This window comes from Rhyacophila brunnea, unplaced genomic scaffold, assembly GCF_057557595.1.
Source record: "Rhyacophila brunnea isolate RB1 unplaced genomic scaffold, BYU_Rbru_1.0 scaffold_3, whole genome shotgun sequence".
NCBI lineage: Eukaryota > Metazoa > Arthropoda > Insecta > Trichoptera > Rhyacophilidae > Rhyacophila > Rhyacophila brunnea.
In genome coordinates, this window is record NW_028232965.1 from 6,034,583 (window position 1) to 6,046,535 (window position 11,953).

General features: G+C 30.6%; 2 protein-coding genes across 2 annotated transcripts; one reads left to right on the forward strand and one right to left on the reverse strand.

Moving 5' to 3' along the window:
* The first annotated feature begins 1,481 nt into the window (after window positions 1-1,481).
* On the forward strand, window positions 1,482-4,456 carry LOC147067781 (uncharacterized). Its single transcript, XM_085952388.1, has 4 exons — window positions 1,482-1,702; window positions 2,619-2,737; window positions 2,830-3,083; window positions 4,138-4,456. The coding sequence occupies exons 1-4, from the start codon at window positions 1,538-1,540 to the stop codon at window positions 4,233-4,235; spliced, it is 636 nt and encodes a 211-aa protein (XP_085808514.1). The 5' UTR covers window positions 1,482-1,537; the 3' UTR covers window positions 4,236-4,456.
* Window positions 4,453-11,641, reverse strand: LOC147067782 (adenylate kinase 7-like). The gene is made up of 6 exons (XM_085952387.1): window positions 11,467-11,641; window positions 10,341-10,432; window positions 8,337-8,624; window positions 7,452-7,567; window positions 6,459-6,617; window positions 4,453-4,712 (listed from the first exon to the last, which is right to left on the reverse strand). Exons 3-6 carry the CDS (start codon window positions 8,572-8,574, stop codon window positions 4,584-4,586), a joined length of 642 nt encoding a protein of 213 aa, XP_085808513.1. The 5' UTR covers window positions 8,575-8,624; window positions 10,341-10,432; window positions 11,467-11,641; the 3' UTR covers window positions 4,453-4,583.
* Between the last annotated feature and the right edge of the window lie 312 nt (window positions 11,642-11,953).

Here is an 11,953-nt window from a genome sequence, read left to right on the forward strand (position 1 = left end):
GAATTATTTTTATAGATAAATTAATTATCAGTGGGATATTGTCATTTTATAATATAAAGTAAAGCAAATGTTACAGTAAAATACATCATAATACGAATGAATTTATTTTCATGTCGTAAAATTAAAAAAAAATATTATGACATAAGTTTATCATATGACAGCACAATGTTATCGATTCTACTGCAAAAAATAAAATGGCAGAGTATGTATTAATTACATCGTATCTTATTATTCAAGTGAACGAATTCGCAGCAGATGAAAATGGCCTCGACTCAAAAATCTCAGAGACTGCTTTCAGCTCAGCATTCCATCGAGTGGCAGACTTGGAATAATTGCCAAAACCTAGAACAAAAAGAGGATCAGAATTTATGTAAATATTATATTAATAATTATAATATCTTAATCATAAATATATTATGGATTCACCAATAAAATGCAAAAAATATTTATATAAGTAATGCGCGAATTGAGACTTTCGGTTACCCGAACCTCGATATCCAGATTTCTTTTTGATCATCAGTTTCGTATAAGGTACAATTATAAATATACAATTAGTAAAAAATTAAGTTATTATAAATTGCTATTAAAAAGGTTTATTTTGGAAGTAAAATAGATGTTATATTAATTTTCGATTATCTGGATTTATCGTATCCAGACTATCTTCATCCCAAATTAGTCTGACTAATCGAGGTTCTACTGTAGTTAAAAATATGTAATTCCATGAAAAAAATTATCCATTTTCAAATTCCTATCATGTACCACAATTTTGCGACATGTGGATGGCATCATGTAATTGACAGCACCCTATTTTGTCCATTTTCCCTTTTGATATCATTTCACGAATGACCTTCCTTTTCGCTCATGCAACTGTGCAAAGAAAATCAACAAGAAATCATTCAGATATTGCTAATACCAAATATGTTAAGGCTATACTTTAGTTCAGGAAAGATCGTGGCTAGGCGATGCGCGGATTGTGCAAATGACGCGTGCCGAACGAAATATAATTTGTCATAAAAATTCAACATGTGTCCATTTAATGTTATGTTTATTGTTATATTAATGATAATAATGGTAAATTCTTTGACATGTTTTCTTTTTCAAGTACATACGTAAAGTTTTTTAGACATCTTTACATGATTTAAGAATATGTTCATCCGACACCAAGACAAAACAAATCGACGTGCGCACACCTCGTCTGTCGGTCTCCGATGGGCGAGTCCAGGCGAGAAGTGCGAAATTTCGTGACACCTACTGTTGAAAATTATTTGCCGTTTCACTGAAGTACGCTCTTAATAATTAACTTAACAAAAATTTGAATTATAGTTTGATTTGAAGAAACTTGGCCGGTGATAAAACAAATTAAATTATTTTATGCCCAAGTGGTAATTGCAAACCACTGGCCCGGTTAAAATTAATGATAACCAATTTCAAATCATCCTGTAACACATGGCATATAATAAGGCCATCAAAAAATTTTAAACACTCACTCAATTCTTTGGCATTAGTACTGTAACAGTGTTATTATTTTATTGGGACAATGTCTCAACTTTTGGTTAAATTAGGCCTTTTGGCATGTATGATTGTGCTTGTCCATAGCCATGGAATGGTACTAGAGCCACCAAACAGAGGGTCACTCTGGCGATACGACCCGAGCTTGCCCGAATTCTGGGATGACAACGCACAATACTGCGGTGGTCGGGAAGTAAGTTCATCAAGTTTGTAAATTAATTGATCTACTTCCAAATTGATTGCTTTTAACTCAGAGAAGGTTTTGATATAGGTATCGATATAAAAAACGATTTCATTAAAATTCATTCAAAATTTAAAAAAAATCTTTTTTAAACAACATAATATCTTTTCAGAGAATAAGTTGTTAGCATCATTCATCAAGTTGAATGAGATTCTTGTAGAGCTTATGATTTCTTGACATTTATCATATCTCAAGATTCTCGTAAAATCTACAATATATAGTAGAATTTAGGAAATTTTTCTTTATTTTTACCTCCTTTGGCCAAAAAAATGTTTACCGACGAACTTAAGAAATTCCGTTCAGAATTCAATTTTTAGCTCTTTCGGCAATAATAAATTTACGAGAAATTTAATTTCAGAATAATTAAAGCTGATAGCTTTCTTCAGCATTTTTAAAAATTCTGGTTGCAGCTGGCAGCTATCATTTTTCCATCTCAACTTCCCTTTGTTAGTTTTAGGTAGTAACAATTTCTCGAATTCTTGAGATCTCAATAATGAATTCTCGAAATTTCAGAAAATCATGTCCTCGAGAATCGAATTCAAATTTTGTGTTTCTTTTTCGAAAATTCTCAAGACGAGATTCCTCAATCATGACCTAGATTTATGTTTATACACTTTAAACTGAGAATAAAATTATAGAGATAATATTATTATGAATTTAACTAAATAGTATAATAATTATTTTATTTGAATAGGTACTACATAATTTTGTTTGCCGATAGTAACGTAGAAATTTCAGTGAAGAATATGAATTTCTAATTTCTGAATATATTAAAATTGCAGTCAAAATATTTTTTTTTTAAAAATTATTTAAAAATAAAATTAATAAAAATAAATTATTGTAAAACTTATTTACCATCATATTATAGGTGCAACATAATTCAAATGGAGGTAAATGTGGATTCTGCGGAGATAGCTATTCCGACCCACCACCAAGGAAATTCGAGATTGGAGGATCGTATGGTGCCGGCACCACAATTGTAAAAACGTAAGAATCAAAGAATAGTTTATTTTGTAAACCTGATGACAAAATATGTATACGCAAAATGAATTATAATTATTGTATTTTAATCATTTTAGATACAAACCAGGAGGTGTTATGCCCGTTCAAGTCATGATCACTGCCAACCATTTAGGATATTTCAACTTTACTCTTTGCAATTTGGATAAATATAAAACAGAGTCATTAGAATGTTTTACAGACTTGCAATTAAAGACGACAGATGGAAAATATATGTTTGTAATCGATTCGAGATTGGGGATATTCGAACTTGCTCTGCAATTACCTCAGGCGGAATGCAAACACTGCATCTTGCAATGGACATACACAGCAGGTAATTCATTATTTTGTAAAACAGCTAAATATTTTTTTATGTATAAGTTTTAAGATAGGTACTGTAATTTTATTATGCAGGGCTATAGTGATTTTTGTTACGGTTGCTGTTGTCGACATTACTCATAATATCAAACCTATTGTATCACTTTCTCTTATTTCCCATCCCATTGTTGTTTCATGCTAAAACTATTGAATCTCACACTTACGAGTATATTATAGTATGTTTATGGACCAAAATACAAAATTATATTTATAGCAGTAATATGATGCTATAGCTTTACTCAACCATAAAATAGATTTATCTACTAGTATAAAAAATATATCAAAACCATTCAATCGTTTTTGTATCTTCATAAAACAACTTATTTTTAATGGAATATTATATATTATAGATAGGTACCATGTATACACAAGAGTATTTAAAATGTTGGTAAGTATAATATGTATGCCGATACTCTTAATAATATTATCCAACATTTATGATCCCTGCCCATTCGCCAAGGTTACGAACAGTTTAATGTTCTATAGTAGAGTTCCCCAAAATGGTATTCCGCGGAACCCAACGGATCTGCGAGGTATAATTAAGAGTGTTTCGTGTACTTTTAGCGATTTTTTCTATTATTCAATAAATCCACTTGAAATATTGAGTTGTCGGCACTCGACATCATATTATAAAGCACTGATCGCAACTCCCTTTTATGATAGCCAAGTAACATGCGACCATTCGCTATATTGGATAAACACCAATTTTTATTAGTCAGAAAACACACATTATTATAAAATAAAAATCGACGCGTGAATTATCATTTAATTTTATCAATCATATCTTATCAAATTACAACGCAGTCACATATTTTAAAATGTTAATATTGTTAAGTAAAATAGCGCCGCAGGAGACTTTTTTTACTATTAGACCAAATCTGTGTTGTTTAACTGGTCGAACCCCCACGCTGGGCCCCCAGGCTAGAGCCCCCCCCCTTGTGAGGGCCATGACTATACATATTAAATTTCTGAAATCATGAAAATAGAATATTATATTATTTACTGTTTAGGTAACACATGGGGACCGTGCGGAGATAACACATCAGATCAAGGCTGTGGACCCCAAGAAACATTCCGTACATGCTCAGACGTTGCTATTTTGGCATAGACATCTTGATAGACAATTTATAAAGTTGCTCTCTTGCTTAAAGTGATACAATTTACTGTTGAATTTATAACATTTTTATTTATGTTACACAATTTAAAATTGTACAATGAATGTAAATACACCCAGTGCAATATTGTATTCATTATCAATAAGCAGAATTATTTAATAATGCCTATTTGTAATTTTTATATCGAAATAATAAAACATAATATTTTTTATCCAAGAAGTTTTTATTGAATTAAATACCATTCCCACATTCATCACATTTGTACAATACATAGGTAATATTGTTTCAAAAATGGCAAAATATTTAATTATTTCTAAAAAGATTTTCAGAGCCAACATTATTTATGAAGAAAATAAGTTATTAAATGTTTTATTGAAATCAATAATCCAATTGTTTATATAACTTTCTGTATCATTGAATGCGGGCGATAATTTTGTGCCTGATAAATTTTCTCGAAAGAGACTGTCCGCCTGAAATGATAAATAACATTCTCAAATCATTACAGTAAACAAATATCGCTGAACGCTTAGTAAGTCAACGATTAATTTAAGATCGCTCTATAGGCAAGTTACCTAGTTAAAATTTATTGACATTAATTAATTATTGATGTGCTGAGAATTAAATGGATCAAAGTGCATAAGGAACCAAATTGAGTAAATTTAAATTATAAATTTTTATCATTCCGTAAATGAAGTATGGCTTTGAAATGTTACATTTTACCTATACCTAAATATTAATATTTATTTATGATTAGCGTTTGAAGGGCTATCAATCTGGCCAAAACATTCAAATTAGATACATTACTGTGAAAATAATAACATTTTACACACAGGAGATCAAGGAATTCAAATCTCAACAGCGGTTATGCGGTTGAATCCTTTTAGACACATTAATAGGTATGAGGTAATGTAAAAACTGGTTTCAATTCACGTTTCATTTGTATATTCTATCACTTGTACCCTTTTAATCTACAACCATATTATGATTCTCATTCATAATAATGCGCAAAAAGTTATGACTGAAGAAGGATTTCTTTATTATTATTTGATTCTGCTTTTTTTAAATAAATAACAATAACTCCATATTAATTGATGATTACAAAATAAATGACTGTAAAATCTTGACATAAAAATATTCATATTTTTGCAAATACTTAAAGTGATGAAATTAATTACTTATTTATTAAAATGAAACACAATTCAAGAATTCCCCTTAGAAGCTATTTTTGAACAAATATTTATACAAATATGTTTTTAGGTAATCGTAAAAACATGCCTAATATGATTACTTTTGGAATTATAAAACTATAGAAAATCATCAACTTCTCAACCTTAACATTGATTCAACATAGATGTGAGTTAAGGCTATTTATTTTAAAGAGGCACATAGTATAGGTCACAATCTTATTATGATCAAACAATAATTTATTTCCGTTCAAACATACCATAAAAATAACAAATTATTTACTTATCAGATAAAAGGATTAATAAGTTATCTTGATATAATATGACAATAAACACAGGCATGGTACCTATATTATAAAATCAAATTGATAAGATTTATAATAATATAGTTATCTATTACGCATACGTAATTTTTATAGTCATATCTTTCCACTGAAAAAATTATAACTCACTTACATTTTTATAGTTTTTATTTGAGTCGCATAAAATTAGCTAGTAGAATTGCAAAAAAATTCAATTATTTCTGCGAAAGAAAATGTTTTCCAAGAAACTGGTACCATATCACTATTAATTCTATCAAAATTAAAATAAGCAGTCATTTTGCAGCGAGAATTGGATTGATTAATACATTCACTGCTGAGCTACTAATTACCCCTTAATTACCCCAATTGGTTAACATGCTAATGACCTCTAATGGCCATGGGCCAGGTGCGGTGAGCGCACTGAACGAGTTAAATAACATAGGATTCGTCAGTTATTTATGTATTATTTATTACTATGATCATTGTACTCGAAATGAAATAGTGAACAGAATGTTCTCCTTTAACCCCGTAGGTTGCGGGTTTGAATTCCGTTGATTTTTCTGTATCTTTGGATCCTGAACATAGACCCAACGTGAATTAAGTACATAATATATATACAAACTATTCAACCGGCAAGGATGAATTTAAGTTTCTTGGCCATCGTTATAAAATATGTGCCTATAAGGATGCTACAAGGTGAAGATATTTTAGAAAACTTTGAATGTAATACCATGGATTGAACAGGATTGCTGGGTCTAGTCAAAAGAACTTCTTTTAAATTTACTATCAACGTTGGAAGAACATGTTGCATCATATATGTCCGCAATGTGTCAGATTCAATCGATAAAACCAGTTCTTCTTCTTTCTTCAGCACCAGTAACAGTTCCATCTAAATATTATTTCAAAATTAACACAATTATATATTGCAATTATATCAATGCAGAATTCTTATACGTATAAACACTTTTACAAATTTTTACAAGAATTTTCATGAAAAAAACAATATTTTATGTATACATATTATAATATCTAATACAAAGATAGTTCTTTTTATATCAACTAATCAATCAAGATCAAAAAATCCATGTGCCTTGTTATTGTGGGCTTTTAGTGCACAGTCAATGACGCAGCGTGTGATTTTAAGATAAAGCGAAGCACACAGATAAAATATAATACTTCAATTTGATAATGAAAATAAAAATTTGTTTAAGATACAACTATTGATATCTCATAATTTCAATAATATAACTTGCTGTAAGTTAATGTACACAAGTGAACTTAAAATTTAATTAAACAAAGGCTTTCCCATTTCCATTCTTCTCGGTCCCTAATTCTTCACTGCCACATACTCCAGTTAAACATGATGAATTCATTGATCTCGCAGGTTTCGATGTGGATCTGTTACCGTTTATTGCCCCTTAGGTACTAGAGTATGACTGCATTTGTCCAGTGGTTATCCATATAAGCAGAGCAACATATTTGATTAATTGCCATTTGACTTTGCATGGCACATTGCACCACTTTTAATTTTTGGATTTATCTTACATTGATATTATAATATATTACACCCTTGGGGTCCTAGTTAGTAGATTGGCAGTCTTAACAGATTAGCCATTGGTCGCAGGTTTGATCCAGCAGTTGGGCCAAAAGTGAATGTTGTTATTTTTATGTATTTCTCTGAAGTTTTGAGGTCTAGCAATGAACACTTCAAGTCCTAACTCACCCAATGGTTACTTTTTCCTTTAATAATAGTATGTGTTTTATCACTTTTACTTCTTCCGTCTGGCAAATCATTCTGCATACTGTGTATGCTTAGAATACTATCAGTTTCTTGTGGTTCTAAAATTATTTAAAAAAAATGATGTTATGTCAACTTTTGAGAGTCTCATAAGAATTCTTATAGATAATGTTGTAATACACTACATATCTCATAGAATTGATATAATAAAACATTCTATTTATCATTTAAATATAATAAAATGTGTAAGTACCAGTGACGTCCCTAGACAAAATGCCATACAACACCAAGTAAAGGAGTTTCAAAAAGTTCTTCTAATACCTCTCCAGTCTCCACCATAGGGCTTGACGCGTGCCCTACAGTGACGTCCCTAGACAAAATGCCGCCCCTAGGCAGCGCCAGAATGCCGCTTCATTTTTTATCCAGTATTTTTTATCATCCTTTCATAACTCTAGTGTCTAAGAAATGTGTTGTATTGATACACTAGGTACTAACAAAATATGTACCACTAAAACATACACAATTAAATTTATAAATACTTTTTCCCCAAATGTGGGATTTTTTTGACGTTGGTAGGTAATACAGTGGCTTCTTACATATCGCGAACCGGCAAAAAAATACAGTCCTGTTAAACATTTTATGTTAATTAATAAATTATGTTTCCAATCAATGAGCCAGTTTTTTAATAGAAAGATAAGTTTAGGTAGCTTTTTTTATATGTACAAAATGATTCTCTTCGATTTGCCGCCCTTTGATTAACTGCCGCCCCCAAGCGACGCTCAATCTGCCTACCCCCACGGGACGTCACTGGTAAGTACATAACATTGATAATATATATTTTAGTATGTATGCACATCTATAAAATAACACCTTTCGTGGAATCGCTGCTGAAATTCCTAGCTATTACTGCTTGATAAATACTTTCAAAGTCAACGATCTCATTATCCGCTACGTCGATACTTAGCAGGTGAACATTTGATTCATCAAAGAACTCTTCCAATGAATCCTCAGCATTTTCTACAGATTCTTTGAATTCTCTCAGTCTTTGCAAGATAATCTTTTCAGTGTAATCTTTGATGACGGCAATCTTCTCTCTCAATGACATCATGATTCTTTCACAAATAAATGTGTCTGACGCCCGTAGTGAGATGATTATATCTAAAATAACGTCATATTAAATTTTAAAAAATGATAACAAGATAAATCAAAGTAATACTACAATTATTCTAGTCCAGTGGTTCTCATGTGCGGCCACCAGAGGATTTTTCTGCAGCCACTAGTGCTTTACAGAATAATATTTCAAAAACGTATTTATAAAATTATGAAATTGGTTGAATACACATGACTTACAAATATCGAAGTCAGTAACAGATGTAAATTTAGAAGCAGCCATGCGGCTCGCATTGGAAAAAGGGAGAATTGAAGACTTGCATTATTTTTAAATAAATAGATGATAATATGTACTAAAATGTTCAAATATCTTTTATTAAATATGGACTTGTCTATAAATAAATTTAACTATTTTTTTAGTAAATGAAATTTAGCTTTATTTTTTAAATCACAACAAAAGTGAAATTTGGTGCGGCCACCAGACGTTTCCATAGAACTGTCAATGTCAATTGTGCGGCCACAGTTAAATTTCACGTGAGAACCTCTGTTCTAGTCCTTATTGATCGAAAAATCACTACATCTCCGTTTCCATTCATTTAGTTTTTCAGCTCCTAGCAAGAATACTGTGAAAGGTTAACCGACATTTTATGACTTCGTTAGGATTGATACTCTGGATCAATCAAATATACAACTGCACCACGGTGGGAGGCTTTATATATTATGTATTCTCACATGCAAATAATTCATATCAAGAGAATATAATTATTTACTTGATGATATGGGATAATTTTGAAATTAGTCTCTGTTATGACAAATATTTTGGAAAAAATGGATAAATACTTAAATATAATAATTATTGTTCAAATGGTCTTCCAACATACCTGGTAATATTATATCTTTTTCATATTTGATTGATATATTTGACAATAGTTCATTACTTTCTTGATTATTTTCAGTGTTGAGTTCATTTTCAAATACTAAAAGCTGATTTATAAATCAAGTGTTCCACAAAATGAAATAATATCAAAATAGAAGGAAAATAATTAAAACAATATTATCCGGACTGGCAAGCCCTGTCTACATTCGGCCATTTTTTCATTCGCTAGATAAACACATCAAAGTGTATGTGTACCTTGCGCATTGCCTGCCTCAAACCGGTTTCAAAATGGCCGTTTTTCATAATTAAAGTGCTAGCGCACGTCATGACTCAGTCTTGCCAACCGAATTATTCCGCGAAAATAATAGTGTATTTCACTATAATTTTACACCAAATAAGCCAAAAATACTATGATTTTGAAGGATTCAAAACGAAAAATGTTCTGTGTATTATAGTTTTTTCAAAATACATACTATAATTTTTACATATTTGTATTAAAAACAGCAATATAAAAATATGACAACACTGTTTCCCATGAAAAATTGAAAATTATTTAATGTACGACTTAAGTGTAGACAGTTGACATTGTGCTTTCTACCTAAAGTATGCGCAAAACTACTCAGTGTTTAAAACAGAATTAAAAAATTTAAGTGAAGTGGAAGATAAAGTGATCAAATGTTCAAATTCATTAGCCACATATACAGTAGATATGGCTAATGAATTCCATTTTGAATTTTTTGCAAGAATATCTATAGAAAGATTTTTTTATATATTTTAATATTTAAGTAACTGTGAAAAATAATTTTAGATTACAATATGTAATATCATCCATACCTAGAGTAAATTTATTAATGAATAAATCTATTTTCATAACATTTACTTTTTACCTTCATAGCAGTCTGAATATGTTGCCGGAAACCCATCCAACACCCACCCCTTACTGAAACTTCTATTGGCAAAAATTATCTGTCGTACATATCTAAAAAATAAATAAATGTAAAATTAAGTTGGCAGGTACCTAATTTAGAATGAGATATTTATAATATCAAAACAATACATTATTTTTAGACTGCACCTTCTTTAGGACATGAGCACGCAATAATAAACGCCAGTCATGTTTGATCAAGTAAATTGATAAAGATAAGCTTTTTCTGTCATTATAAATAGAATGATTGCTCAATTATCTAAAACCTCATTTCATATATTTTGAAAGAATGTTCATAGTCATGTGTGCAAAAAACGTTAGATTAAAGGATCATAGTAAAATTAAATACATACTTAGTGAAAGTAGTCGATAATAATAAAACAATACTATGCATTCTTATTTTATTGATGGACTTAAAGGAGATAATAAATATTAGATATGATTATAAAGTGAAATGCTTGAATGATTGTTTTCTTGAAAATATTATTTAAGTCTTAGGCAGTGGCCCCACATGAAGCAGCATGGCGAGATGTGGAATTAATGAGGGATTTATGTGGCATAGCTCAAAGGAAACGCTTATCACAGTACCAAGCTTACTAGGTAGCGAAGTGTAGAAATGTTTGCCTTTCATCATCTCGAATAGTAAATCGACTGCATATTTTTTTAAAGTACTATCTGGTAACCGACCACAAAATATCGATTGTCGAAGATTTCAAATCGATTGGACCGATAGCAAAAAATATGAATGAGTGGTGTGAGGGACCCACGACATTCAGCAGATCGTCCAACTGTGACAAACTGACCCACCCACGCGTCCCGTCACACTTAATGGGCTCTGCAGAATAAGTTTGTATTGTGTATCGGTTTAGTATTCATGCCATTTGTCAAAATACGCCGGTGTCGTCGCCTCACCGCTCTCTCTAGATTTTGTGCATTAGTCACTGACACACATGCCACGCCATAACTTGACTCCAGTGAAAGCATTATGTCTTATATATTATTACAAGACAACTAGTTAGCAATAAATAATTATAGTGTAATATTATTGCAATCTAGAATGTTAAAATGAATGAATGTTATTTACTTACTCGCTAAAGATATCTTTAGTGTTACAAGAATCGTTACTGAAAAACTTCAATTTTTTCTGCAAACCATCTATATCATTTAATTCTTCGTCATATGAAAGGTAGATATTATTTTCTTTGGACTGACAATCGGAATCATTTTCTTGACTGTTGATTTTTTTATGAATTTTTATTTTCCATTTCTGAAAGATCTCACATTTAATGTTTATTCAGCTGACAAAAATATTTTAGTGTAATAGTGTAATGTAAAAAAAATCTAAAAATTAGGAAAAATTTTACCTAATGCTTATTAAATTATACATTACCAACTCATTGATGACATTTTTCACAAAGGTGTCCTGTGAAATATACAGTAATCCATATTCAGAACAGATTTTTTGTGATAGTGTAGTTTTGCCAACAGCTGGCGGACCATAAATCAACACCTATAAAGAATGAATCTTCAATTAAATAAAGGAAAATATAGGTATATATCCCACATTGATGACTA

What these genes read in the sequence shown, in the direction of transcription:
- LOC147067782 (XM_085952387.1), bottom strand. Translation starts at nt 8,574, where the DNA reads ATGATGTCATTGAGAGAGAAGATTGCCGTCATCAAAGATTACACTGAA. An exon ending in AAGGAAAAAGTAACCATTGG is followed by an intron (nt 6,618 to 7,451) that starts GTGAGTTAGGAC and finishes AATAATATTTAG; the next exon opens with ATGGAACTGTTACTGGTGCT. An exon ending in GCAATCCTGTTCAATCCATG is followed by an intron (nt 4,713 to 6,458) that starts GTATTACATTCA and finishes TTATCATTTCAG; the next exon opens with GCGGACAGTCTCTTTCGAGA.
- LOC147067781 (XM_085952388.1), top strand. Translation starts at nt 1,538, where the DNA reads ATGTCTCAACTTTTGGTTAAATTAGGCCTTTTGGCATGTATGATTGTG. An exon ending in AATACTGCGGTGGTCGGGAA is followed by an intron (nt 1,703 to 2,618) that starts GTAAGTTCATCA and finishes ATCATATTATAG; the next exon opens with GTGCAACATAATTCAAATGG. An exon ending in GCAATGGACATACACAGCAG is followed by an intron (nt 3,084 to 4,137) that starts GTAATTCATTAT and finishes TTTACTGTTTAG; the next exon opens with GTAACACATGGGGACCGTGC.